Genomic DNA, 27,866 nt, shown 5'->3' with positions numbered 1-27,866 from the left:
GTTGTTTACAATAAACTTTTATATTATGAAATACTCCCTACTATTCAACTTAGGTGTCCCATTTAATTTTAGGACACTATTTATTGATCACTCTTAAATTATGTTTTATTATTAATTTATAAGATAAAACATAATCATGTGAGATCTTATTTGATTCGTTTTAATGTGAAGTTCATTAATATCAACTTTTTATAATATTGAATTATATATAATTAGATATATTAAGGATTAAATAAGTGCATTGGATGAAGTACATAAAGATGAATAGGAGGAAATATGAAATAAAAAAATGAGAATGAAGTAAAGAAGTTTTTGATTGCAATAAATTGTATTGGTATGTTCCACCAATTGATTATTATTTCATCTAGAATGAAGCTTCAAGAATTCAAACAAGTAGACACATAAAATACAGAGGAAGATTTAAAATCAAAAAAACAAAGGAATTGGAATGTTATCCACAGTAATAAAAGGGAAATTTCGCATGGTAACATTCAGTTTTCTTGAAACGCCAGTGATAGCACTTTTGTAAGATTTTTCCACATGGTAGCATTCAGTTTATGCACTTTCTAACCGTCGTAGCATTTTCCGTTAAATTCTTGTTAATTTCTGTTTAATTCATTATTTTGTAAGATTTTTCCACATGGTAGCATCCGATTTTTGCTCTCAAATGTTTAATTCATCATTTTGACATTTAATTCACCGATTAATTTATCAACACCCTTAAATGTTGTAATAATTTTATTTTCATTTAAATTATTGGCATTATAAAGTTCAAAAGGTACATTACGAACACTGATAAATAATTGAAAAGACACATTTTATAAGTTCAAAACGTGCATTTCATAAGTTCAAAAGGTGCATTTCAAGCACTAATATATATTTACTTAATTGTTACATTATTTAAGGGCGTTGATAAATTAATTGGTCAGTTAAAAGTTAAAATAGTGAATTAAACATTTGAGAGCAAAAACTAGATGCTACCATGTGGAAAAATCTTACAAATGATGAATTAAACGGAAATTAACAAGAATTTAACGGAAAATGCTACGGCAGTTAGATAGTGCATAAATTAGATGCTACCATGTGGAAAAATCTTACAAAAATGCTACTATTAACATTTCATGAAAACTAAATGCTACTATTTGAAATTTCCTATAATAAAATTACATACAATGCACATGAAAAATGGGTGCTATCACTTAGCTATTAATGAGTTTCCCAGAAATTGAGCAAAATGGTAACATTTGATCCACAGACCCGGTTTACTCCCCTTCATTTAGTATGGGGTTAATGAGGGGCTTCATCTGCGCAAGATAAACGATAGCCCACCTACACACGAAAACATGTTTAGAATCCAATATTTACCTGAGTAGTAAAGGAGGGCACCAACAAACAGACACAGAAATAAAGTTGATCCAAAATTTACAAGGCTCCATGAATCTGTGAGCAACTCGTGAAGCAGCAGCCATGACCTCATATCCAAGCCACCTTTCCTCCTCCTCAAGAAATCAACATTTTATGAAAGATCATTCAAGAGAAGAAGCTCAAGAAACCGTGGGTTTACCAAGGGATTGCATAGAATTACGAGAAGTCTTATAAAAGTGTCGAGTTTGTCTCAAGTTCGTTGTTCCTCCATGCATGTGGACGTTTCCAAGGACTTAGCAAACAGTATTTTCATTTCATCGGTTTGCTTGGTGAACGAACATCTTGGTTTCCATGTTTAGAAGTCAAAGGAAGTTGCTCCGTAGTCTTTTTCTTTTTTGTCCAAGATAGTCAAAAAAGTGTCGTAAGGGAAGCATCGAATAGGCTAGTTAGTCGAAACGACCCACCTATTAATTCTATCATTAAAACCAGTTCTTATAGATTCACATTCAATGAAACCTCATTTTTCATTAAATAACAATAAAAAAGACAAAATATGTCCCTTTATGAACCAACAAACAAAAGGTGGGAACATAATGAGAGCTATGTTATAAAAGCAGGATCAATGTTAAATAATTGGTGATAATGGTTTGGACAACTGGACAAATGTATGACAATTAACTTTTATTAATCAACCACAGCTTTGGATACTCAAAAACATAAAGATAGGAATTTGATCTTTGTGGGGAAGCTTAATTGAAGACCTCTCAATGAACCTGAAAAGCTGAGGTTGAGAATTTTGCATGAAGACATAAAAAGGTCAAATCTTGTACTAATTCCTTATTCTATCATGTTCCCTCTCTGGAAATATTCAAAAAGGAAGACTGTTGATAGCCTCAGCATGGTTCTTCAATTATACCAATTTTGGATGAGACGGCCCATTACAAAGCTGCAACACTAAAAAAATGGAAAAAGATTTTGAGAGGTGAAACACCTAGTAAGCAATAACCTATATACTTCCTCCGTTCTAAATTACTTGCAACACTTTCCTCTATTGGATATTTCACAATACTTACAACATTACCCATTTGGCTAAAAGTAACTAAATAATTTTCTATTTTACCCCTACTTTATTCTCACTTTATACATTATCATCTTTATACCTATTATTATTGGAGATATTATAGACATTATACACTTTACAATAACATTTCTTAATACTTGTGCCAAAAGGCAATGTTGAAACTAAATAAGAACGGAGGAAGTAAGATTTTAAAATGAGGAAGAAAATCTCATTTGGAGATTCAATTGCAGGATATCATGTAACCTAGCCACCTCCTATCCTTTACAGACATACCCATAACAAGCCAAACTTTTTGAAAAACAAAACCCATACGTTATATAAAATACACTTTGGAATGCTGATCATTATATTTTAGAAGTTGCCACTCTCTTGGAGGCTAAATCATGAACTTCAAATCTAATACACAATGTCATAAACAAGCAGACAAATATTTGCAATCCTCTAAATACTCTTTTCTAGTGACGACATCATACTTTTCCATCTCAATATTCCAGTTTGATTTAGTGGGCAATACACAACCTCTCTCAGCACATAAATGGAAATATGAACTTTCATTGCTAGATTGAAGCATCTTCCTCACCCTTTTCAGCGTTTAATTATTTAGAGCTAGATTTACGCGCTAAGAAAACATATAACAAAGAAAGAGATACGAAAGTTCTTCGTCCTTAGGAAGCTCCAACTTAGAAGTTGACAAAAGCTAGCAAGTGAAGTTAGATATAGATGGGAGCTAGAAGAAAGAAGATAAGGCCAGTGGAGGAGTTCTAAGAGATGTAGGAGCTGGTGCATTGGTTTTCTATTGAACTTTTAAAAAAATGATCGTTGAAGAAGAGATACTCCAAATCAGGAGGTTTTGAAATGGCAAAGGATCAACATTATCAAGTAGGAGGAGGAAAAAGATGGTAAATCAATTGATCTCATGCTGGAATTGAGAAAGAAAACATGTTTGATAAATTTGAAGCTAATCTCAACAACTTGATAGTTGCACAGCATGGATTAGGAAGTAGAAGTTACATGCCATGAAAGACACCTAGTCCAGTGTTAGTCTTCACCCGTAAGAAAAAGAAACTTTGTAATGCATTTCCTGAATGTATGCTGAAAGAAATTCAAGATGTCATCAGGGCTGTCTATTTGCAAGAACAGCAGTAGACTGTTCCTACTCTGTTGCTGGAACAGCAGAATGCCAAGCTTATTTTTTGACTACGAATTTACTATATTATGACTGGATAAAAGAAGGTACATTCTCTTATACACGAGTCACGATGCAACAAGTGATAAACCGATTCTCAGATACACCTACAGTAGAAGGGGGCAGAAGGATATGAGCCATCATATTAATTCTTGATGAGAAACCGGTTATCAGGAGCAACAGTTATTTAAAGTTAGTAGTTTAATTCTGTTTTTGTGAAATAGCTTGGCTTTAGGGAAGTTGTTAGGCTTTAGCTATTTTGTAGGAAGGTAGTTAGGCTTTTAAGAGTCTTTAAATTTAAATAAGGAGATTTAAGTGGGTTTTGGATATCGAACTTTATGTAATTTCATTTTGCGAAGTTTTCGCTTGGAGTTGGGAAACGCAAATTATCCACCAATGTAATAATCATTCAATAAGAAAAGCTACTGAGGGAGTTCAGAACATAGTTCATGTCCTTAATTCTTGAATCGTTCTAGATTGTTCTTGTCTTCAAATAGGCCACTACAGCTTCGGTACAGCCGTGTAACAGTGGTATAAGAGCATTCTGATCCATGGCACCAACTCAGGCATCAAGAATCGAGCAAATCGAGCAGGAATTACAATCGACCAAAGATTCCATTCCTACCCAGGTACTGGCGGCAACACAGACATTGGTGGAATGGATGAATGATTTCTTCTCTTTGTTCTCTAACAAGCAAATGAAGATGAATGAGGATATGTTGAGGACCCAAGAATAACTTAAAGTCACGGTACAACAGCTGAGCACTGACGTTAAGGGGGGCAGACGCTATTCGACAAAAGAAAAAGTGTATGATAGTAGGAGTGAAATGAGAAGTAGATATCATCGAGAAATGGAATTGACCAGTAATGGAGGACGAGATCAGTTAGGAGAAAATGGAAATCACCAATAACGGCGACTAGAGTTGCCCATCTTTATTGGAGGAGACCTGGATAATTTGTAAGGGAGAAACACTATTTTGAGTTCCATCAATTAACGGAAAAGGAGAAGATCAACGCGGCAATGGTTGGACTCTACGGAAGCGCTATAACTTGGTTCGAGTGTGAAAATAATTGTGAACCCATTTTTTGGTGGGACAAAATGATGGAGTTGATGCTTCAACATTTGTGATCATTCAAAGAGAGAAGCCTCCATGAAAGATATCTCACAATGCATCAAGTAGGCTATGTAGAAGATTACAAAAAAAGGCTTATTCAATTTGCGTCACCATTTGAGATCCCCGAGGAAATGTTGATGGCCGCTTTTGTGAAAGGCTTGGATAAAAGGATTCACACTGAATTACTGGTCTTGGATCCACCTAGCTTGAGCAAGGCTATGGATTAGGCCAAGAAGATAGAGGCCAAATTAAATATGGAGGAAGGGCCTAAATTGGATGGAGGGGGAAGAGGGCAGAAAAGTAATTACCCAGAATATAACAACCGCAACTCCACCATCTCCACCATCAAACCATTTTCCACAAAAACACACTATTCAAACCCATCCCACTCAAACAACCGATGAAACCCGAGCACCTCCAATTCCAGTACGAACCAGCCGAGAGAGCCTCCAAGAACCACAAAAAGATTAACGGATTGTGAATTTCAAGTAAAGAAGGACATGGGGCTTTGTTTTCGGTGAGATAAAAATGGAGCATTGGTCACATGTGCAAAAAGGAAGAGCTTAGTGATTCGTTGGTGTATGAGAATGAAGAGAAGGAAGCAAACAATGAGACGAGACACGGATTAAGAGGCATCAGTAAGCATGTCTTTAAACACTGTTGTGGAGTTTACTAGTCAAATGACTTTGCAGTTGGTGGGAAATATTGAATGGGAAAGAGGTCGTGGTTATGATAGATCCGAGTGCAACCCCTAATTTTATCTCAAAAGTAAAACAATTGGGGTCACGGATAGTCGAAGTCAAGGAGTTTGAAGTAGCTTTTAAAAATGTGGCGATAGTAAAGATAATAGGGATATGCCCGGATGTAATGTTGATTTTAGTGGTCCTTGATGTGCAGGAAAACGTTTCCATTGTAGTTGGGCTGTGAAAGCTTCAAACAATGCAGTTTTGGTGGATGAGGCAAGGTGGTGTTAAGGGAGGATCCATAATTGGGTCGAACCAAGATTTCATTGAAGGCCATGATCAAAACCCTTCGCAAGGAACGCAACAACATATTGATTGAACTCGACCAAATCGACAACAAATACAATATGAGGCGCCTGAGATTTCGAATTTTTCATAACCACTACTAGACACCAATGAAACGATTTTTCAGTCACCCACGAGGCTGCCACCACGACGAGACAAGGAGCATAGTATTGTGCTAAAGACAGGAACCAAACCAATTTCAATTCATCCTTACCGATACCCACAAATCCAAAAGGAAGAGATCGAGAGGATGGTGGAAGATATGCTAATGGCTAGAATAATCAAACCATCAACCAACCTTTATTCCAACCCAATTTTGTTGGTCAAAAAGAAGACGGGTCATGGCCTTTTGTGTGGACTACCGAGCGTTGAATAAGGAAGCTATACCAGACCCATTATAAATGAATTACTCGATGAATGATATTCTCCAAACTTGATCTAAAGTCGGGTTACCATCAAATTAGGGTCAACGTAATTACCCAGAAAATAACAACTGCAACTCCACCATTTATTACTAATAACCAAACGAACCTTAAATGCAAGTGCATAAAGTGCTTAAGAGCATATGGTGCTCATATTGCACTTCCCGGTGAAAATCAAGAGTAGCACAAAAGTATAAGATAAAGAAAAAACTAAATGTAGAACTCAATGCAAGCTACAACATTTTAGCAATTTATTTGGTTTTTCGGAAAATATGCCAATTTTTATTTTTCTTTTCCTTCTTGGGCAAAAAAGTCAATATTAACATGGAGGATATTATACTTACATCATCCAACTGCAAACTGTAGCTGTCATAACCAACGTTTGATGGAACCTGCAATATGAAAATACTTTAATCACAAGCAGTTCTCAAATTAACAACATTCACAATAAAAAAAAAACAAATATCAAGAAGTGCCTACATCATAATATGATCACCAAATTTAATGTGATGAAAGAGCTAGTTGCTAGAACATTCAGGTTGTTAACAATTCCATAAAGATATACAAAGCCACATTAAAATTTTATTAATAGTTTTCAGCCCCAACCCTTCCACTCACTCAAAAACAAATAAATAAATTTAATTGAACATATATGGTTCAAAATGACATAACAAATATGGAAGTAATTAACTTTTATATTCACTAATATAATACTACCCCTTGATTTCCATAGCCGACTATGAGGCAATCAACGGAAAAACTTAAACAATTTCATGTAAAGATCCACAAGATAACACTAGAAGAATCTAATCACAATCTATGTAATGTTCTGTTATAATCAAACATGCCAAATAAGCAACATCTTCCATTATCATATTAAAAGAGAAAGCTTAGCTGAATAATTATCCTGCAATGTTCCATTATACTCGAACACGCGAAAGGTATCTAGAGAATTGAGAAAATGATCTTCTAAAAATTTGAAGAAGCGATTGTTCTTCCCATCTACCACTTATATAAAGCTTTCCATAGCAATTTTTCAAGAATAAACCATCTTCCTAAACCAACATGCTAATGATATCCATTTTTAATTCTCTTTTTGACAATGAAGCTATAAATTTGCATTGCAGATACTTGGAGTTTATTTTGGTTCTGCCTCTCATAAAAGAATATCACCAATGTCAAGGGATGTGATGATTTCATGTCAAAATAGTTCATAAATCATGAGTATTTGAAGATTGCTACAAGGGGCAACCGTAAAGAACCTCATTGTTATCACTAGGGAAGATTACATATATCCAATTCCCAAATCCCTCTTATGCGGGAGACCCTGCCTATGTGGGAGCGGCATTGAGCCAATGGAATGTTGTTCTTCATTGATTGCATACTTCATCAATTAAATTAAGGTCAGTAAAAATATCATAGATAAATTCATTGCTGTTTTGCAATTTTGTTCATTCCATAATTTTTTTGGACACGTTCATTCCATAATTAACATACAATGGCTCTTCCCCTACAGATATTCTATAACTATACTTAATTATGTAGTCCATTACTAGTTTACAGTATCAGATACCAACAACTTCCATTTATAAGTCAAACACAACCAACAAGTAAAAGAAAAAGGAAAATCAAGCTAAAGATCCAAAGTTTAACTATCAAATCACAAATCTAAGAAAAGCCAAAAGAGATAAAAGAAAAATTACAGATTGGTAGAAGGGCCTTTGTTGAAACAAATTCTGGTAAAAAGGGCAGCGATTATCCCGATCACCAAGAACATTAGTGTTGTGACGAAGAACCCCATCTTTATTTTGTTTTATTTTTGCTCTTTTACACAGTAAAATTCTTCTCGGACGATCAAATAAACCCCAGAAACAATTCTGCGAAATATGAATTTGGATTCTTCAAATTCTGTATACGAATGAGATTGCGAACCCAGAATTGATCGTAGTACTCCTTAAAAATTGATTGAAGGTAGAATTTCTCAAGAACAGGAGAGAGAAGAGAGTGGTCACCTGACTTATTTTGCGATCAATGTCTGGTTGTTCGATGCTTCGTCAGTTCGTCGTATTCGTTACAACAAAGTTTACTGACTTAGTAATCTCATTTATTGCCATTTCAATATTTCTAAAAAATTATATCTTTGTATAATTTTTACGAGAAACTCTTAGTGTTCATTTGGTTCACGTGGACCAAGTTTTAACCCTTTTATTTTCACATTGTTCGCTTTTTATTACATATTCTTAATTAATGGGTTTGAAAAACATAATTTAATTTTTTTTTAATTTAAATTTAAATTTAAATTTTCTTTGATTATTTAATTTTTTATTTTTAAAATTTTTAATTTTTTATTTTTAATTTTTAATTTTTGTTTTTAATTTTTAAATTTTATTTTATTTTTTAAATTTTATTTTATTTTTTAAATTTTATTTTATTTTTAAAATTTTTAAAATTTTTTAAGAGTGGATGGAGTGGAATGTAAAAGTATAAGAGTAGAGTAGAGTAGAGTAAAGTGGAGTAGAGTGGGGTGAAGTGTAAGAATATAAGAGTAGAGTGGGGTGAAGTGTAAGAATATAAGAGTAGAGTGGAGGGGAGTGTAAATGTTGGTCCACACTGATATTAGTGTGGACTAAGTACATACTAGACTTGACATCATCTATTTTCACATTTTAACTAACTAATATAAGTACCTATTGGTTGTTATACTCATTTATTCTTTCTTCATTTTTATGCTTTTTCACAGGCCTACCATTACTTCTCTTTGGCGATTAAAATTTGACAAGGAATGCTGTCAAATAAAAAATAAAAAAGTATAGCAAAATGAGTATCTAATTATAGAAAATAAAATTTTATGGCCATTAGTACACTTATGTATGAGTAATTTGCAAATTAAAGCCTTCAACTTTATGGCTTTTGGCCCTTTTGCAAATCACAGTCTCAAATTTTGTTTTTTGCGAATTACTTTCACTAAAGTATCAAAGTCTACACCATTCAGGCCAAGGGACCGTTAACCAACCCAAATGACCGTTGACCATATTTTTTGAAAAGGTAATTGCGACTTCCTTTTTTGAAAAATAGGCAAATTAGTATTTTTTTTCGACCGGTTTTCGAAAAAATATCATTATGATGGGTAAAAGTGACATTAAATATCTTTTTTTGTATACGTGCCGGAAAATAGGCGAATTCATACTTGTTTCGACCGGATTCTCGAAAGAGTTACCTCATGAGGGTAATAACTACATGCGTTTTTCAAAAATATTGTTATGATGGGTAAAAATGACGTTAAATATCTTTTTCGATCTACGTGTCGAAATATAGACGAATTAGTACTTGTTTTGACCGGATTTCCGAAAGAGTTACCCCATAAGGATAATCGCGATGTCCTTTTTTTCAAAAAATATCGTTATGCTAGGTAAAAACAATGTTAAATATATTTTTCGATCTACGTTTCGGGAAATAGCAAAAAAATACTTTTTTTGACGAAATTTCCGAAGGAGTTATCCCATAAGGATAATCTCGACGTCCCTTTTTTGAAAACATGTCATTATGATGAGTAAAAACGACGTTAAAGTGCTAAAACGCAAGAATACTATTGGTAATTAGAAAAGTCAAAGTGATTAGGAATGGTCAACGAAAGTTCAAGGTGATTAGTGATGGTCACGGTCATGTAGGCTGGTCAAAGGTCATTTGGATTGGTCAATGATCACTTAGCCTGAGTGGTGTAGATTTTGATACTTTGGTGGTAGTAATTCGCAAAAAATCTTAAGGTTGTAATTTGCAAAATCCTTAAACTTGAAAGCTGTAATTCGCAAATATATATATATATATATATATATATATATATATATATATATATATATATATATATATATATATATATATATATATATATATATAATTTTTATATAAATAAAAAGACCTATTTAAAAAGATAAAAAAGTTGTTGGACAAGTGTTAACTTCTTATTTGTTGGGTGAACAATATTGTTTTCTAACAAAATTTCCACTCAGAGTATAAAAAACTAATTTGTAAGGTTTTTTTTGTTTTCCTCACCAATGAGATCAAATTTTTTTAAAAAAACTATATATCTGAAATATTTCACCATCATTGGGAATGGTTTAAGGACAGAGGGAATAATTACTACTCTAACCTATTCTAATTAGGATCAAACAAAATTTGGCCCGCCTCAACCACGTACCAAATCCGACCAAAATGTAGTTTTAAAATTTAGTTTGGTCAACGATTTAAACGTTCTTTCAAGTTTTTATAAATAATATTACGATTGTTGGTCTGATTTCGATTTTTTATTTTTTTAATTAACCCATACCACAAGCCTTAATAAGACCGAAAATAGTAGTTTTATAAATAGTATCTATCTAAATATTTTGAGATGTGATTACCTTTATGATAAAATATACGTGAACGATGTTGATACAATCAATTAATTACAAATATAAAATTTGGTGGTTATAGGTTTGAAATATTTTTTAGAAACACATATATTAACCTAGAAAAATGTTTAAAATAAAAAATCATAGGCTAGATTAAATTGTTATATAACTTTTTGGTCTAATTCGATATGATGATTTAAACAGTCCGATTTGATATGAAAAGTTTGTCCACACCATGATTTCTATCTGGTTTAATCTTAGTGAAGGTTTAATCTTAGTGTCGAATCAAACCAAATCAAACCGAACTATGTGCGCTCTTTGTTCTAATATAACGCCTCATTTTCTTTATAGGAAAATTTACATCAAATGTTTCCATCCTTAATTTATAAATAAAAAAAAAAATAAAAAAAAAAAGAAAAGAAAAGCTAAGAGTGAGATACTGTTAATGAACAGTGAAATAACTGTTCATTCATTTAATTTGCATCTTTTCGCGGCTTTTGCCTAATATCTACCTTCAGTGCCTCATTCCCACTCTCCTCAAAACGAGTCATTTCCCAGAATAATGTTTAAAAAAAAAAAATTTCCCACTTTACCTAATTTGGGAAAGAATTTCCCAGAATACCGTCCACGTGGAAAAGTCTTTTTTTTTTTTTTCAGACCAAACCGCCACTTGAAATGGCGGTTTACATAAAGCACAAAAACGCCACATGAAGTGGCGGTTTGGTCAAGGCAAACCGCCATCTCATGTGGCGGTTTGATCCCTGGTAAACCGCCACTTCATGTGGCGGTTTGCTGGTGGCCTGCAACAATTTTTTTTTTCTTTCATTTCCCCTAAATAGTGAACGTAACCTGCATTAAACTAGTTCAATACCATCTATTTCATATTAATCAATTACGAACCAGCTTGATTTGAAAAAATTAATTATGAAAATAATGCGAAGATATATTACAATCATGAACATACAAAGTTAAAATCATACAAGAATATACAAGAAGTTAAAATAATATAAGAATATACAAAGTTTGTTAAACTACAACCCCCGGCCCCTTTTGTTTTGCGCACCGGTGGATGATGATGGTGTGAACTCGTCAACCTCCGCAATGACATTAAGAGTAGGAGCTCGTCGTTGACTAGCACGCTGATATGTGATAATCCTTTGCGGAGGCGATGGATGTGGCGGAGGAGTGTTGATGGAAGACGGGGGAACGAACGGCGACATAGTAGCGGATGTCGATGGCGATCTGGAAGACCGACCCTGAGTAGATGAACGCTGGCGGCCTCTTGTGGATCGAGAACTAGATCCTCCGGAAGAGCTACCTCGATGGGCTGAACTCCTTGGAGAAGGAGTGTGGAATGTGTCATCTACATCGCCAATGACGGGTGGAGTTGGTATGAGGTACTCATAACCCGCTTGACTCAATGCATCGGTCAACGACGCATTAATGGAGCCTAAGGTCTGAGAACATAGCCGATAGCCCACGTCAACTGGCGATGTAGCGGCCCCTTGAATCGTGTCATTACATTGTATCAACACCGATCGGATGCGCTCAGCCTGTTTGTTATCATTATATTGTTAAAACAGTTACTTAAAACTATTACTATTTGTTATGAGTGTTGAAAGAAAACGTACCAGTAACGTAGATGTCAGATGGTAATGTGATCCTGGCTGCGCAAATGCGGTGTTCGTTAGGCGTAATATGGAGATGCGCCTATACCAACTCATGTACATAGCAGAGCTATGACCTGTGAAGTTATCTCCTCCAACCAATGTAGATGCTCGGTCGTTCCACGCATCTACATGCGATCTATGTCGTACGAGGTAGTTCTTGTCCCCAGTCCTCCGATCGATCGCATGTAGTTGACGTTGGGTGTCACAGGCTTGCGGAATTACCTGCTCCAAACCGAATTGACGCATGACATGATCCGGGAGATGTAGCTCGACGATGTCAAAGCAAATAAGAGGACAACGCGATCTCCAAATCTCGTGGCCCGATGTACATATGTGTGGTAGAGCTTCCATCTTAGCCGCTGTGTAAGGCTGCCATGTCATCTGTAATAGAAATGAATATGCTTAGTAATGTATACAATTTATTCATAACTAATACATATAGTAAATGTTACTAACCTGCTCGTCCCGTTGTCGATCTAGTGTGTCCCTGTAGTAGACGAGAGTATGTGGGGAGTGGGATCTCGAAAGATATACGCGAAGCCAGCTGCAAACAAATAAACATTGATTAACATTTTCATCTATCATAAAATAGTGAAATTATGAATTTGAATAGTGAATTGAGTGTTGCTACCTTACTGCCAAAGGATCCATCCCGCGCCGATGCTCTGACCCTAATATCGGTTCAAAATCATCCGCGTCATCTTCCTGATCATGTTGCCCATCCGGTCGAACCGTCCGAATAATGGGCCTCCCTATATGAATGTGCTCCCATGACCATATCTGTAACAACATCAAGCATCCACCCATGTCCTTGGCACCCTTACGAGATGCTCGACATAAGTTACGATACAGATACGCTAGGGTAGCACTTCCCCAACTGTACTCATCTACGCGCTCCAAGTCTCCCAGTAGAGGGAGATAGATCAACTGTACCGAGTCGCCGCTCTTGTCCGGAAACAAGATGCATCCAAACAGGTACAAAATGTAAGCTCGGGCATGTCTGTCAACCATCACATCATCTGCATCATCCTCAAGCGCGCTAAAATGCTGTCGAAGCCAAGTCAGCTTCAATGACGATCCAACGATGATCTTCGGCTGGGTGGGGTCTTGAGGGTTTTCCGGCCAAACCCCTAGCAGCTCATGTACTAATGCTGACCAATTTCCCTCCCCATGGCCAATGACTGATTGTCCTTCAACCGGCAGTCCCATGATAACTGCCACATCTTGCAACGTGATCGTTGCCTCGCCAACTGTGAGGTGAAAGGTATGTGTCTCCGGCCTCCACCTTTCCACCAATGCAGTGATAAGAGCTCGATTGAGCTCTAAGCCCCCGCCCAACAACCGATGAATGTATCTGAAACCAGCTAGCTCGACTACGTCTAATACCCTGTCATCCACCTCCCACCGTAACGTACTCGCCTGGTAGTGCTGACGAGTAACCAATTGGGCAGTGGAGCCCTCCCACACAGCTACGCTCCTGTGTGTCGCCTGAAGCGTAAGCACTGATGGATCAACTGGGCCCGGCATCGCCATGATCGCTGTTACGTGTTTTTCATCGCCATAAGTGTTATAAAAATCATAAAAATATCATGACTTCCCTCGCATTATCCAAATTTGCAACCAATTCAACATGTTTTTCAATGGGATAATGATCTTTCATGTGATATCTCCACCAATTTGCTACCAATTTGCAACCAATATCATGACTTCCTCACCCCAATACACTATAACGGGAAGTGTAAATTTGAATACAAGAATTTGTGATACTAAGGTATTAGAACACTTATTATAAGGTTCATTTCAAATATAAAAGCTAAAAATACCATGAATATATACAAAAACCATTAAACTAACCCTACAAAGTAATAAACTTTCATTGAAGCATTTCATCAAACACTTTATATGCATACAAAACAAATCCTAAAATTCAACTACAAATGTGTAAAACGTAAGCTTAAATCATGAAAACAATAGAATGTAACAAACAATTAACGTTTTTATAACTTCAATTCAAACAATAATGAACAAAAAAAACAATTTGCATATTGAACAAAAATTAGGGTTTTATTCATACCTTAAATGAGGATGAAAATGAACTAGTACACAAGGAGAAGATGGAAATGTAGTTGATTAGCTTAGTTGAATGAGAGGAATTGTAAATTTGAAGTAAATGAGAGCGAAGATTTTTTTTTAGCAAAACCGACAGCAAGTTGAATGAAGAGCAAAATGGAATGCAGTGAACAACATCTCACGACATTCTGGAGATTTGTACTAATACCAAACCGCCAAATCAAGTGGCGATTTACTCCATTTTATTTTATTTTTTTTTTTTAAAAAAAAAAATTTACCTTAACCAAACCGCCATCTCAGATGGCGTTTTACTCCAAATGCCTGAATAAAACCGCCATTTCATGTAGCGGTTTCATTAAAAAAAAAAAAAATATTTCTCAAAGCAATCCTACGTGGACGGTAAACTTGGAAATACTTTCCCATTTTAAGGAAAGTGGGAATTTCTTTTTAATTTGGCCATAGATTGGGAATAGACTCCCTCAAAACTCGATTCTTCTTTCTTTCTCTTCCATTGCGTTCTTCTCTTTTCTTTCAGTTTATCACTGGAACAAACAATAATTTTTTGTTACTAAAGAAAATCTAGAAAGATGTTGCCAATGTGTCGTTTGGTCTATTATGAATATCCTGATTGGTCTTCTGTTTCTGCTACGATTCAGCGAGCTTCTTGTTGGTCCTGATTGGTCTATGAATATGGATATATGCGAGTTTTGTAATTCTTATCACTGGTATTTTCTTCTTTATTTTGATCATTTATTCTGTTTTTCGAGTATGACTTTTTGATTTTGCTCAATTGATTTGTGAATTTTAGGTTTATCAATTGATTACGGTTTATATTTTTTTTTTGGGTTTTTTCTTGATGGGTCATTTTATTTGAAGATTTAGAAATTCGGTTGTTGGATTTTTTTTGGATTTGGTTTTAGTTAGGGTTAGATAAATTGAAAACAGTTGTTGTAATTAGGAAGAAAAGGTACTAACTTTATAGCTTTATGCTTTTGTTTTTGAAGTTGGGTTTATTGTTTGCGACTTTCCTAGCTCCCTTCACTTTGTTCCAGTTAAGTACCAAATTCAGATTTTGGGTTCACTTGAAACTCCAAATTTTTTATTTCGGTCTCTCTGATTCAACCATTTCATCGAACATAAAAATGGCGTCTCTAAATTCACTTTCTTTTATGATTGAAACAAGGATTTCACGTCATACATCGAATGGGTCTAATCCCCTTTCAAATCAACGCAGAAAACCTCTAGATTGTGGTGTTTTTCTTAAATTTATGGAGCATAATGGTAATACGCTATCATCTTTGTGCTGTGTAAAATCAGTAAGTGAATCTAGAAGAATTGATTTATGGAGAAATACCTCTTTGAAGGCAACTGAAAATGAGTCAAGTGAGAGTGAAGATAACAGAGAACCTAAAGATGCTATTCAGGCTACCATTGACAAGAGCAGTAAGGTTTTAGCGATGTATAAAGAGCTTCTTAAACAGGTAAATGGTTTCGCATTAGCTTCTGTATTTGTTTCTGTTTCAGCTGATTTCAAGTTCAACTGTTCGCAATAGGTCTTTATTTTGGTATTTAGCTAATTTGCAATGTTTCTGCATTTAATTTTATGTAGCTTGATTAGTAAAATATGATGAATGTTTGCTTGTGAATGAATTGTGTACTTCCGCATTTGGTTTTGTGCCCCAAAAATTTATGTGATTAGGGGAAATGGAGTTTAATTTTATTGTTTAGATGATAGAAAATTGAAACTAATGGAGAAGAATAATCTAAGTGGACAACTAATCTGTTGGTTGGTTCATGTTGTTGACCCAAGACTTTGGCGTTGTTGTGTGACGGGGATTTGAGAACGTGAGTACGTGGCTAGAACTAATTTACAATCAGCCTACCTTTCCAATTTTTTTGTGTTTCTCTGTATGTTAAGATTAGTTAGAGATTGGAAGATTGCAATAATTAATGTAATAAGTAGGTTGCAGTATGATATATTGATATCCAATATATATTATAATGTTCTGTAGTGTATGTGAATTGTTAAGTACCTTAGTTTTATAAAGTCTTGTTGGGTAATACAAGTAGTATGAAATCGAATCACGATAATTTGCTCTTCTTGGCAGGGTAATCAGCATCCCTCTCTGTTTTTGTTTTGCTCCCTCCGTCTCACCAAATTTGCCCCATTTATGTATTTGTGAAATTTGAATAGTTAGTTTATAAATCAAATTTATCCCTTTGCGTTTTCATATGGTGTTATCAGATGGTTGAACCATTTACTGCTCATTATATCTTTGCTTAAGGAGTTGCAAGACTCTTCTCATTTGCGAATTGGATTATTATGGTAAGTAATAAGGACAAAAAATAAACAATCACTATTTTAGTAAAAATTGTACTAAAGAACCAAAAAAAATACTCATATATATTTATATCCCACAATGTATTATTTAAGTGAAAAAAAGTTTTTATCATAATTTTAAAATGTCTCCATATGGTTTTGTTTCTTGATTTAATAGAAACGATGAACTCAGATTGGTGAGAAACTTGGGATAATGGAGGTTGAGTACCGCCCCAAGTGAGTAGCGTGAGTATTTTTCTCTTGAAGAATCTTAATTTACAGTTATATCTCATATGTACTTTGACATGCGTTTTGGCATCAAACATATATGTCCCAAAGTCCAATGTTACATGTAATAGGGTACTTAAAAAACTAAAGAAAACAAAGGCTTTAACTATGTTTTGGAGTAGAATGAACTTTATATAATCATTAATGATGATTGATATCTGTCTAGGGGAACACAACCATTGTTCTGGGATTTCTGGTTTTTCCTTTGTTTTTGTTTATGTGGCTGACAGGGAGAACCGTAAACATTAGCTTGGTATTTTTCAATATTGGAGAATCTTGTAATTGAATGTAAGATAAACTAATGGTTGAAAAATGATAAAAATGTATTGTAGCTTTATCCAAACACATACTAATTGAATACTGCCTTACTGCTTTCGCAACCAAATAAAGAGCCGAACTAACTGATTATTGGATTTACAGGACAATTGCTTTGTGATTTTTGTACCATGATCCTTAGTGTCATTTATCTTTGCTGAATTTACGTTGTTATTCGAGAATAACAATTATTTCTTCCCATTGATGACTTGATTTGTTCTATATTTTAGCAAAACATGAGTTAGAAAGACTTATATATGTGCAGTTAATGTTTACACTTGCTATGTACTGATATTCAAAGAGTTTTGTTGAGATGGGCATTAAGGTTTTGTTTTTGCTTTATTATATTGTTAAGTTTTTATTTTAAAGAATCAACCATTCATTTGGTGGTTTGAGAGAAAGAGGCTACGGGAGGTTTACATTTGCACCAAATTTACTCGAATTGGCTCTTAAGTATAGGTGATGAAAACAACTTTGCATATTCTTGTGGAAGATATTGGAAGTTAAGAAATAAACACATGTATGCTTTTAGCTTATCCTAAATTTGAAGGTGGGTTGATTAGTTTTTCCATTGGAAGTCAAATATGATCCATTATAGAGGAATTTAAGTGCGTATCTCACAATATGTGTCATACTTGGTGTGCTCCCATTCATACTTGGTGCTCTTCGTGTTTGTTGTGTGATAGGATCTGGTGTTATTTGTCTCCCCCTGCTGGTGTGTGTGATCTATTATTGTTGTTCTGTGCTAAGTTTCTGATCTGATCAATCCCTTCTCCTCTACTGGTGTGTGTGATTGTCGTCTCATCCCACTACTGGTGTGTGAGCTATGTTCTGATATGATCAGTCTCTTTTCCCTGCTTGATCTCATGGTTGTTGGTATGTTCTTTATGCTGTCTCCCTATTAGCTACTCTCATTTTGGGTACTTTGATCTCACTATTGGTTTTAGAGGGTGCTGATTAGTTGCAACATGCTGTTAGTAAAATGAGTTCACCAAAAAGATGAGGAACAAACTGGCTCCAGTGCTTTAGACAAAAGGATTCATTGGCATTGTCCGATTGTAATGGATATTTTACCATTGTTTAGGATATTTGCTTGGTGGGTTGTATAGAAAAAACTATACTTCTTATGTATATATCTTTTTGAATTTGTACATGTAGTTTTAGATGACTCATATAAAAAAGATTATTGAGCATTCAAACTTGAAATCTAAGTTTGATACATACAAACTTTATTTTAACTGAACCTAAACTTTTATAATAGTTTCCAATAATTAACTTAATATTGAGTTTGATTTTACAATTTCCACTTCCAGAAAATTTATTTCCTCAGCTACATTGTAAAGTAGATTTAATTAAATACTCTAATTTTGCAATTTTAATTTGATTATACTTTAATTCTTAAAGGTTAAGTTTTTCCATTAAAATTTAATTTCAAATAAAATAAGATTTCTTGACCAACTAGTAACTTAGAAGTATTTGGTAATATTTTTCCCATTCTTATGTCCTTTATAAATCCAATTATTACTATGATTATTATGAAGCTATCAATTTTTACCTGGCTAGCTCGTTTCATATGCTCCCATGTGATCTTTTCCCTTTTTATATAATGGTTATCAAAGCAAATAAGATATTTGATTAGTATAAGAGTGAGTAAGTGCATAATTAAATTGTAAAAATTAATTATGGAAGTGCCGCAATGACAAGTACTATTTTGTTTTGATATTTTATTTGAAAAATAACCCAAATAATCTCACCGGTATCCATTTTTATGCAATAATTTCACATGTTAAATACTCTCGAATAATTTTAATTTTAGAGGATGTTTTTCTATAATATCCCTAGTTTAAAATAACCTTCCATTGTATTGAGATTACTTAAGTCAATTATAATTTATATTAGCTAGTAATGAAAATATGTAGTTTGTTAAGTGCAATTATTTGCGTGATTATTTATATGCTCCTTTTCAGGTGTTTAGTGGTGTTTTTGGGTCATTTTTAGCTTATTTGTTCCAATTGGTATGTTGTGGCCAATTCATGAGAAAATGAGTTAATCATGACAAATTTGAGTTATTGTTATGAATTTTATAGCTAATTATGCTTACAGGACATAAAGAAAGAATCATTCCATTGAAAATACTGAGCCAGTGAATGAAATCAAGTAAAGAGACAAAGATCAAGTTTTGCAAGTGATATCGCATCCAGACACAAACCTGAGTCGATTTAGCTGGTGACGTTAGGCTTGGCGACTTGACGATGAAGTGAACTTTATTTTTAATTTCTTTTACTAGTTTAATCTTCCATTAGTGAACTTTAATTGTCTTCAATCAATCATCCTTCAATAAAGAATTAGTTTTGTTCTTCATAATTTGTCTTTTGATTCATTGTTGTGTTTCTTAGTAATTAATTGTTGCTTCTCTTGTAAGTTCCAATATTATCATATTCATACGTGTTTAGTATTATTTTAGGGTTTATGTTTATTGTTTCTACTATGAATAGTGAGCAGATCCATTTTCTAAGGTTAGATTAAATGCTTCTATGAAATTAGAATTAAAGTGATTGAATTGTGCCATTAACCCTAAATTAAATATGCTTTGTTGGACTAGTCAATAAAACTAGCGTGTGACATTAGGATCAACTTTACTTTAGATAAATTTTAGTTAAATTCTTATTAATTCATTCAACAAAACTAGCGTGTGAGAATCTAATTAATAGGGTCTAAATCTATTAATTAATCAACAGAGCGAGAGTTTGACATTAGCAACATCATATTTAATCAAATAATTAATCCGATATTTCATAGACACTAATAAGTGTTTGATCATACAAGAATTTAAGGGATTCCCGACACCCTAGATATTTTATCATGTAATTTCAATCCATAGTTTCATTGCATTTTAGTTTATTAGTTAAACAACCAATCAAATATTTTTCTCCTTAAGCAATATAATTAGTAGAGATTAGCAAGTTTATTGTCCTAGCTTCCTTGTGTTCGACCCGTGACTACACGTCCACCGTGTGCTTGCGGTTTAATAAAATTTGCATATCAAGTTTTTGACGCCGTTGTCGAGGAAGTGACGTATAATTAATTTGTTGGTTTTTGTTGAATATATTGCTTTTATTGTCTACCCCCTGCTCAGATCTTACACTTGCCCTTATTTGTTGTTGAATGAGCAAGAGGTCTCGACCTCTTGAACATTTTGATCCTGAAATCGAGGACACAACTCGTACACTGAACGCAATCAGGAGGCAAGCTAGACAGGAAGAGGTAAGATAGGTAAGAATGGTCCAGAATAATAATAACTTCAGCCGTATAGGTGCACCTTCTAAGTTCCATTCCCTGCGTCGTTAAACCAAATTTCAGTGCGGAGAACTTCGAGCTGAAACCTCACCTCATTCAGATGATACAAAGTAATCAGTTTGGAGGTCACCCTTCAGAAAGTCCCCATGATCATATTGCTGACTATGTGGAGAGGTGTGATACAATAACCGCTATGGATTTAAATGGGGAGGCGATCCCGTATTAGCCTTTTCCCCTTCCGTTTGAAGGATAAAGCCAAAGCTTGGTTGAAATTTAAACCCGCAGATATTTATTGAGACTGGAAAGGGACTGACTTTGCATTTTTGGCCCAGTTCTATCCTCCCAGGAAGACATCGCAGATAAGAACACAGTTGCAAACTTTTAAGCAGCAATAGTTTAAGTCCTTGAGGTTTAAGGACCTCCAAATGAGTTGCCCTCATCACCAAATCCTAGATTGGTTGCTTGCCCAATTCTTTTATGCAGGATTGTTTGATGAGCACAAGTCCTTAGTTAATGCAACATGTAATGGCGATGTGGATTCTAAGTCGCCTAGGGAGGTTTTGAAACTCTTTGAGACCATGATGAAAAATGGTTTCTCTTGGGGTTATGAGAGGGAACGAACATCACAGAGAAGTACTACAGACAGTTGGGTTATCAAGGCTCTCACAAAATAGATGGTCGCTCTTTCCGAATAGATGACCAAGGTAAGTATGGTAAGTAGTGTTTCTAGCTCTTCAGTTAATAATACGTGCTTGTGGTGTTTCTGGCCATTGTTTAAGCACGTGCCTCCAAGTTTACGAGGAGGCAAATTTTTTGTACAGTAGGCCAATAAACGATCGTTTCTCTAACATATATAATGCAGGCACTAAGAACCTTCCAAATGTTTGATACAAGAGCCCTAATGTGCCGAACCCACCGCCATATCAACAACCACATAATCCACCAGGGTTTATCCCATGACCCAAACAGTCAAACTATCCACCTCTACAACACCACCACCATCAATGCTCCAATGTAGAGTCATAAATTTCAGAACTTAGAAGTTTAATGCAAGCACATATATAGTCAAGCAGCGTGCATATGAAGATTCTAGAGACTCAAGTCACACAGTTGTCTCAATAGCATAATATGCATGCTCCTAATCAGTTTCCTAGCCAGCGTAAACACAAGGCCAAGGAGCCTAGCCAGATGAATGTCGTGACAATGAGGAGTAGTAAGTAATTGGTTGATCCTCCTCTAAATAGGTGATACTAACAGGTAGTGTTTCTATAAACCTTGATTCTAATGCTGATGAAGTAGATGGTAAGACTGTGTGAATGATGATGATAATTTTAAGTCCAAGTCTAGAGTCACGGACCTTCTAATTAAACAAGTGCCATTTCCTTAAAAATTGGCACAAGCTAAGTTAGAACAGAAATAAGAGAATTTTAAAGCTTTTAAAAGATGTGTCTATAGAAATCCCTTTTCTTAGATACAATTTCCGAGATCCTTGCATTTCCCAAATTCTTAAGTTCATTATGTCCCAGAGTAAGAAGCTTGATGATGTTTTTCAGGTGTCTAAGGAGGTAAATGTTTAATGCTTTCATTATTGGTGATATGCCTCCTAAGCTGAAAGATTACGATAGTTTCAATATACATGTTATAATTGGGAACCTTACAGTAGACAGGGCTTTGTGTGATCTAGGTGCTAGTGTCAGTTTGATGCCATATTTCATGTATATGAGACTTAGGCATGTTAATGAATTCTCTCCTACTAGGATGACTTTGCAGCTTGCTGATCACCGCATTGTCTATCCTAAGGGTATATTGTATGATGTTGACCTAAGAGTAGGCAAGCTGATTGTACCTTGTGACTTTGTCATCATGGACATACCCGAGGATGCTAAGACCCCATCATTCAAGGTATTTATTGACCCTGATGGAGCTCATGATATTGATACTCTGCAATCCTTCTTGAAGGAGTTGGGGGTGGTCCTGCAGAGATAATGGACTGGGAAGATCCTTTAGGGGATCAAGCTAATGACCATAATTGTGTTTTATCTGATAAGGTTTTGCAGGTTGTTAAGTTTGAGCAGGAGAAGAAAAAGTTGAAGGAGAGTTCCACACCTCCTTAGGTAGAAATGAAACCTTTTCCCTCTCATTTAGAGTATGCTTTTTTAGGTGATGATTCTACATACCCTATTATTATCAGTAGTGAACTCAATGGAAACGATTTAGACTGATTGGTGAACTTGTTTAAAAAGCATCAAAAAAACCATTGAGTACACAATTGACGATATTAAGGGTATCAGTTCATCTATTGTCACTCACCGTATAAGTGTGGAACTTGATGCCACTCCTTCCATAGAGGGACAGAGGAGACTCAATCCCAATACAAAGGAGGTTGTTATAAAGGAAGTTCTTAAGCTGTTGAATGCTAGGATTATCTACCCTATCTCTGATAGTAAGTGGGTATCCCCAGTACAGATTGTCCCTAAAAAGGAAGGTGCGTTTGTTGTTAAAAATGGAAAAACATGAATTGATCCCAACTAGAATAGTCATAGGGTGGCGTATGTGTATTAATTAAAAGAAGTTGAACATAGACACCCAGAAAGACCACTAACCCATTCCCTTCATAGACCAAATGCTGAGAAGGTTGGCAAAGTACTCCCATTTTTGTTATTTGGATGGATACTTTGAATGTTCCAGATCATTCATCCGGATGATAGGGACAACACTACCTTCACATGTCCCTATGGTACCTTTGCTTATCGGAGGATGCCATTTGGATTATGTAATGCCCCTGCCGCCTTCCACCGTTGCATGATGAGCATATTTTCTGAATGTATTGAGCATTGCATGAAAGTTTTTATGAATGTCTTCTCCGTGTATGGCAATTATTTCAATGAGTGCTTAATTAATTTGGAGAAAGTACTTGTTAGATGCGAGGAAGTCAACTTGGTTTTTAGTCGTGAAAATTGCCATTTTATGGTAAAACAAGGTATAGTCTAGGGCATTTGGTGGCTAGTTGAGGTACTGAGGTCGACAAGGCTAAAGTCGAGATTATTGAGAAGCTACCCCCTCTAGTGAATGTGAAGGGCATTCGTAGTTTTCTTGGGTATGCAGGTTTTCATAGAATTTCATACAATACTTTTCTAAGATTGCCCGACCTTTGACTGAGCTGTTGGCTAATGAAATACCTTTTGTGTTTTTTGATGATTGTTCGACAGCTTTTGAGAAATTAAAACATGCACTTATATCCGCACTAGTGATCCAACCCCCTGACTAGAACTTGCCCTTTGAGTTGATGTGTGATGCTAGTGACTATAATGTAAGGGTAGTGTAAAAGCATCGTAAGGATGGTAAGTTGCATACCATATACTATACAAGTAAGGCCTTGAATGAGGCACAGGTAAACTATGCTACCACCGAGAAAGAGCTCTTGGCAGTGGTTTATGCTTTAGAGAAGTTTAGATTTTATCTTATGAGGTTTAAAATTATTGTTTATACTAACCACTCTGCTCTTAAGTTTCGTTTTAATACGAAGGATGCTAAAGCCCGACTAATCCGGTGGATTTTTTTGCTCCAAGAATTTGATTTGCAGATTGTTGATAAGAAAGAAGTAGAGAATTCAGTGGCTGATCATCTGTCTAGACTTGTATTGGATGAGGTGTCATATACCGCTGACATCGATGATAACTTCCCTGATGATCAGCTAATGGTTTTGCGGATTCTGATGATTCTCCTTAGTTCGCCGAGATAGCGAACTACCTAGCTAGTAGTGTGCAACCTTCTGAGTTGAATGCATACCAAAGGAAAAAGTTCTACCATGATGTCTGATAGTACTTTTGGGACGACCCGCTGTTGTTCAGGGCATGTGCAGATTGCATCCTCCACCATTGCATACATGAAGTGGAGGTACATTCTATCATTAGGTATTGTCATGATCTACCTTGCGATGAACATCTGCTAAGATTTTACAATGTGGATTCTATTGGCCCACTCTTTTTAGAGATGTGCAAGCATATGTTAAGATGTCCGACCATTGTCAAAGAGTCGAAAATTTTTCTAAGTCTAATGCCCTGCCAATGCATCCTATTGTTGAGGTTGAGATTTTTGATGTTTGGGGTATTGATTTTCAGGGTCCCTTTCCTTCCTCATTTAGAAACATGTATATACTTGTTGTTGTTGATTATATTTCCAAGTGGGTGGAGTCCATTGCTACAAAGACAAATGATGCTAGGGTGGTGACCAAATTCTTCAAAAAGACAATCTTTCCTCGTTTTGGTTGCCCTCGAGGACTCATAAGTGATAATAGGACTCACTTTATAGAGAAAAAGTTTGAAAGCCTTTTTAGGAAGTATGGTGTTTTACACAAGTATGCTTTACCCTACCATCCCTAGAGTCGTGGGCAAGTTGAGATTTCTAACCGCGAGCTAAAGCTTATCCTTGAGAAAACGGTGCAAAACTCTTGCCAAAATTGGTCTGATAAGCTTAATGATGCCTTATAGGCTTATAAGACGGCTTTTAAGACCCCAAGGGACAACACCTTTCCGTTTGGTCCATGGAAAGCATTGTCATCTTCTCGTGAAACTTGAACACAAAGCTCATTGGGCGGTTAGGACTCTCAACTTTGATCTTAAGAGTGTAGGTGAGAAGAGACTTCTTGACTTGAATGAGATTGATGAGATCCGCCTTGATGCGTATGAGAGTACTGTGCTTTACAAAAAGAAAACAAAAAATGGCACGATCACGCATTACTAGGCGTGAGTTTAAAGTTGGTGAGAAAGTGTTGGTTTTTAATTCCCACCTTAAGTTCTTTCCAGGTAAGCTAAAATCTAGGTGGTTCGGACCATATACCGTTACTCAAGTGTTCCGTTATGGGTCTCTTGAAGTAACTGGAGAATGGACCATTTAAGATCAATGGCCACCAATTTAAGCACTACTTTGTCGGTGAACCTCTTGGGAAGGAGGAAGTCATGGTATTTGAGACCTAGTTATCTAGGTTATATTACGTCGAGCTAAAGACTTTAAACAAACTCTTTGCGGGATGCAACCCATACTTGTTCATCTATTTTCTTATTTTTATTTTCAATTATTTACATTGTTTATTATGCTTTTATTTGTTTATTTAGTGTACAGGTTTTAATACATATGCAAAAAAAAAAAAGAAAAAAAAAGGAGAAATTGAAGTGATGGGGGTACAGTAGCTTAAAGTCGAGTCGGCTTTGAAGCTACAAAGGGGTTCCACGAGTCGACGTAAGTTTCTGGATGCCAATTAATTTTCTCGCTTAAAAACCGACTCGATTTCAGCTCATATTTGTGTGCTGCCGACTCAGCGATTGTTTCTGGAAAAATTTCGCATGTCAACTATTTACGTCGACTCGGAGATTTGGTAAAAATAGAGAAAGCTGACTCGACTTTGCATTTGTAGGCAGATTTGGACTTTTTTTAAAGCAAAAGTGACGCCTCATTTCACCCCAAAACTCATTTTTCTGAATTTTCTTTATCTCCTTATCTTCAATCTCTCTTTCTTATCAAAATCTCTTATTCTCTCATCAAATATAAGAGCAATAACCCAAATTTCCATCTCAATTTCCTTTCTACCTTCTTCCCTACATTCATTCATACAATTTGGGTGTTCAAGAGAAAATTTGTAGGGGTGGATCTCATCATTGCTTGGCGTTTTTCGTGGGTTACTAGAAAAATTTTCACATTCAAATCATTTGGAAGTTATAAATTTCTATCCTATGTTTTCCTTTTGATTTATAATTTAAATTGTTGCAATTTTGTTGCTCGGAGTCCTTTGGTTGCTTTGTGGTACTTGTCTAGTGTGACGTTGTTTTTGCATAATTATTTTTGAGGATCTGTGGTGATTAGCTGTTTGTGATCGAAAATGAAAATTTTGTTTAGGTCCAAAAGAAGTAGGACAAGTGAATCTTCCTCCTCTCATAGGGAGGCAAGATTACCATCCCCACCACCTCCATACCGACCTCAAAGAGCCTAGGGCTCAGCTTCTTCTAGCACTATGGGGTGTAGGCTTAATCCCTAGGAAGCCAAATATTTTGGCAAGCTGAGGGGAAGAACATTACTCCCCACAAAGTTTGTTGAGCAGGACGACGTAGCGAGTCTTAGGTTATATAATGTTGTTCGAACATTGTTAAAAAGAAAATGGCTCCATGGGTTCTTGGACGTTGTAGCCGGTGTATACCCGTGTTTGACTTTTTAGTTCTTAGTGACTCTGAATCGTCATGAGTCTTCTGAGGGTCACTACATTAGATTTAAAGTCCTCAACATGGTCTACACCATGACTTATTATAAGGTTGCAAGAGCGTTTAATTGGGTTATTAAGGATGATGAATATTTGGTCCCAAATGAGAGGGACATCATGGGTTTCTGGTTGGCCATCACAGCCAATATACTCTACCACAATTCCGGTAATAAGGTTGTAACACCCTCAGAATAGGTCGAACTTTTGAAAACACCTTTAATGAAAAACATGAGCCAAAACCTACTCATGGGAGTGTTACCACCACATCTATTTCTAATAAAATAAATGTAAGGCTTAACGACTAAGAAATAACTTAATAACTTTAAATCCAACAAAGGGTCTGATAACATAAGAAAAGACTGAAACGCAATCTATGTCCATATAAAATTTAAACTGAAATACGACTCTAATAAAAGATATGTTTCTAGGTGATCCTCACTCTACGATTCTCACGCAATCAATAACCTGCAACATGAGAATGCAAGAAAAACAAGGGAAAAACTCCCAAAATCAGGAAATTGAGTAATTTCAACTCCATCCCATAAAACGATTAAGTTTGAAAATGATTTAAGAAAACAAATATAATCAAATTGAAATAATTTTAGAAAATAATATATAGCTGAGTTTAAAAAAAAAATTGTGAAAACAATATGTATAATATCACATAAACCAATTTATTGATTTGATACTTAATAATGACAAACACATAATCAATTTTTAATTCGAGGGAACGAGAACGCCAGTAGGCCGAGGCTTTACCCCTATACCTACTTCATCAAGAGATCGTCACCCCAAATAAATCAAGGCCAGCTGAGTAGTCTCAGGAAACCCTAGAGTGCACACTCCTTCTACTTGGATCACAACAAATAGAAGGAAGACCAAACATCGTATCAAGTATCAAAAATAATAATACCTGTCGGCAGCTATACTAACCAAACAGGACAACCTGTTCATCACCCTTATACTTGGATTACAACAAATATAATAGTTTCATTTCCCTCGTGTTACACTTTACGTGATTTAATATTTTTTAATAATTAGTCGCGAGCACACAAACATATAATCGAACAT

General features: G+C 35.4%; 2 protein-coding genes across 9 annotated transcripts; one reads left to right on the top strand and one right to left on the bottom strand.

The window, feature by feature from the left end:
- Positions 1-296: 296 nt before the first annotated feature.
- LOC130828826 (V-type proton ATPase subunit e2-like) lies at positions 297-8,398 on the bottom strand. Of its 2 annotated transcripts, none has more exons than XM_057694834.1 (4): positions 8,210-8,398; positions 7,901-8,074; positions 6,542-6,589; positions 297-1,329 (listed from the first exon to the last, which is right to left on the bottom strand). In XM_057694834.1, the coding sequence occupies exons 2-4, from the start codon at positions 7,996-7,998 to the stop codon at positions 1,263-1,265; spliced, it is 213 nt and encodes a 70-aa protein (XP_057550817.1). In that variant the 5' UTR covers positions 7,999-8,074; positions 8,210-8,398; the 3' UTR covers positions 297-1,262. The 2 variants fall into 2 exon arrangements, with proteins under 2 accessions (XP_057550817.1, XP_057550816.1); XM_057694833.1 differs by having other exon boundaries at positions 7,901-8,105; positions 8,210-8,345.
- A 6,384-nt stretch (positions 8,399-14,782) lies between these two features.
- LOC130828825 (uncharacterized) lies at positions 14,783-19,600 on the top strand. 7 transcript variants are annotated; one of them, XR_009047402.1, is made up of 4 exons: positions 14,783-15,050; positions 15,643-15,806; positions 16,571-16,651; positions 16,824-19,299. XR_009047402.1 is itself a non-coding variant. In XM_057694828.1 (3 exons), the coding sequence occupies exons 1-2, from the start codon at positions 15,312-15,314 to the stop codon at positions 16,607-16,609; spliced, it is 534 nt and encodes a 177-aa protein (XP_057550811.1). In that variant the 5' UTR covers positions 14,789-15,311; the 3' UTR covers positions 16,610-16,651; positions 16,824-19,304. The 7 variants fall into 7 exon arrangements, 4 of the variants coding, with proteins under 4 accessions (XP_057550811.1, XP_057550815.1, XP_057550814.1 ...); XR_009047404.1 differs by having other exon boundaries at positions 14,789-15,050; positions 15,643-16,891; positions 17,935-19,316; XM_057694828.1 differs by having other exon boundaries at positions 14,789-15,806; positions 16,824-19,304.
- Positions 19,601-27,866: the final 8,266 nt, after the last annotated feature.

This window comes from Amaranthus tricolor, chromosome 12, assembly GCF_026212465.1.
Source record: "Amaranthus tricolor cultivar Red isolate AtriRed21 chromosome 12, ASM2621246v1, whole genome shotgun sequence".
NCBI classification, from domain to species: domain Eukaryota; kingdom Viridiplantae; phylum Streptophyta; class Magnoliopsida; order Caryophyllales; family Amaranthaceae; genus Amaranthus; species Amaranthus tricolor.
Note: the sequence above shows the minus strand (reverse complement) of the source record. Positions and strands in the feature narration are given on the sequence as shown.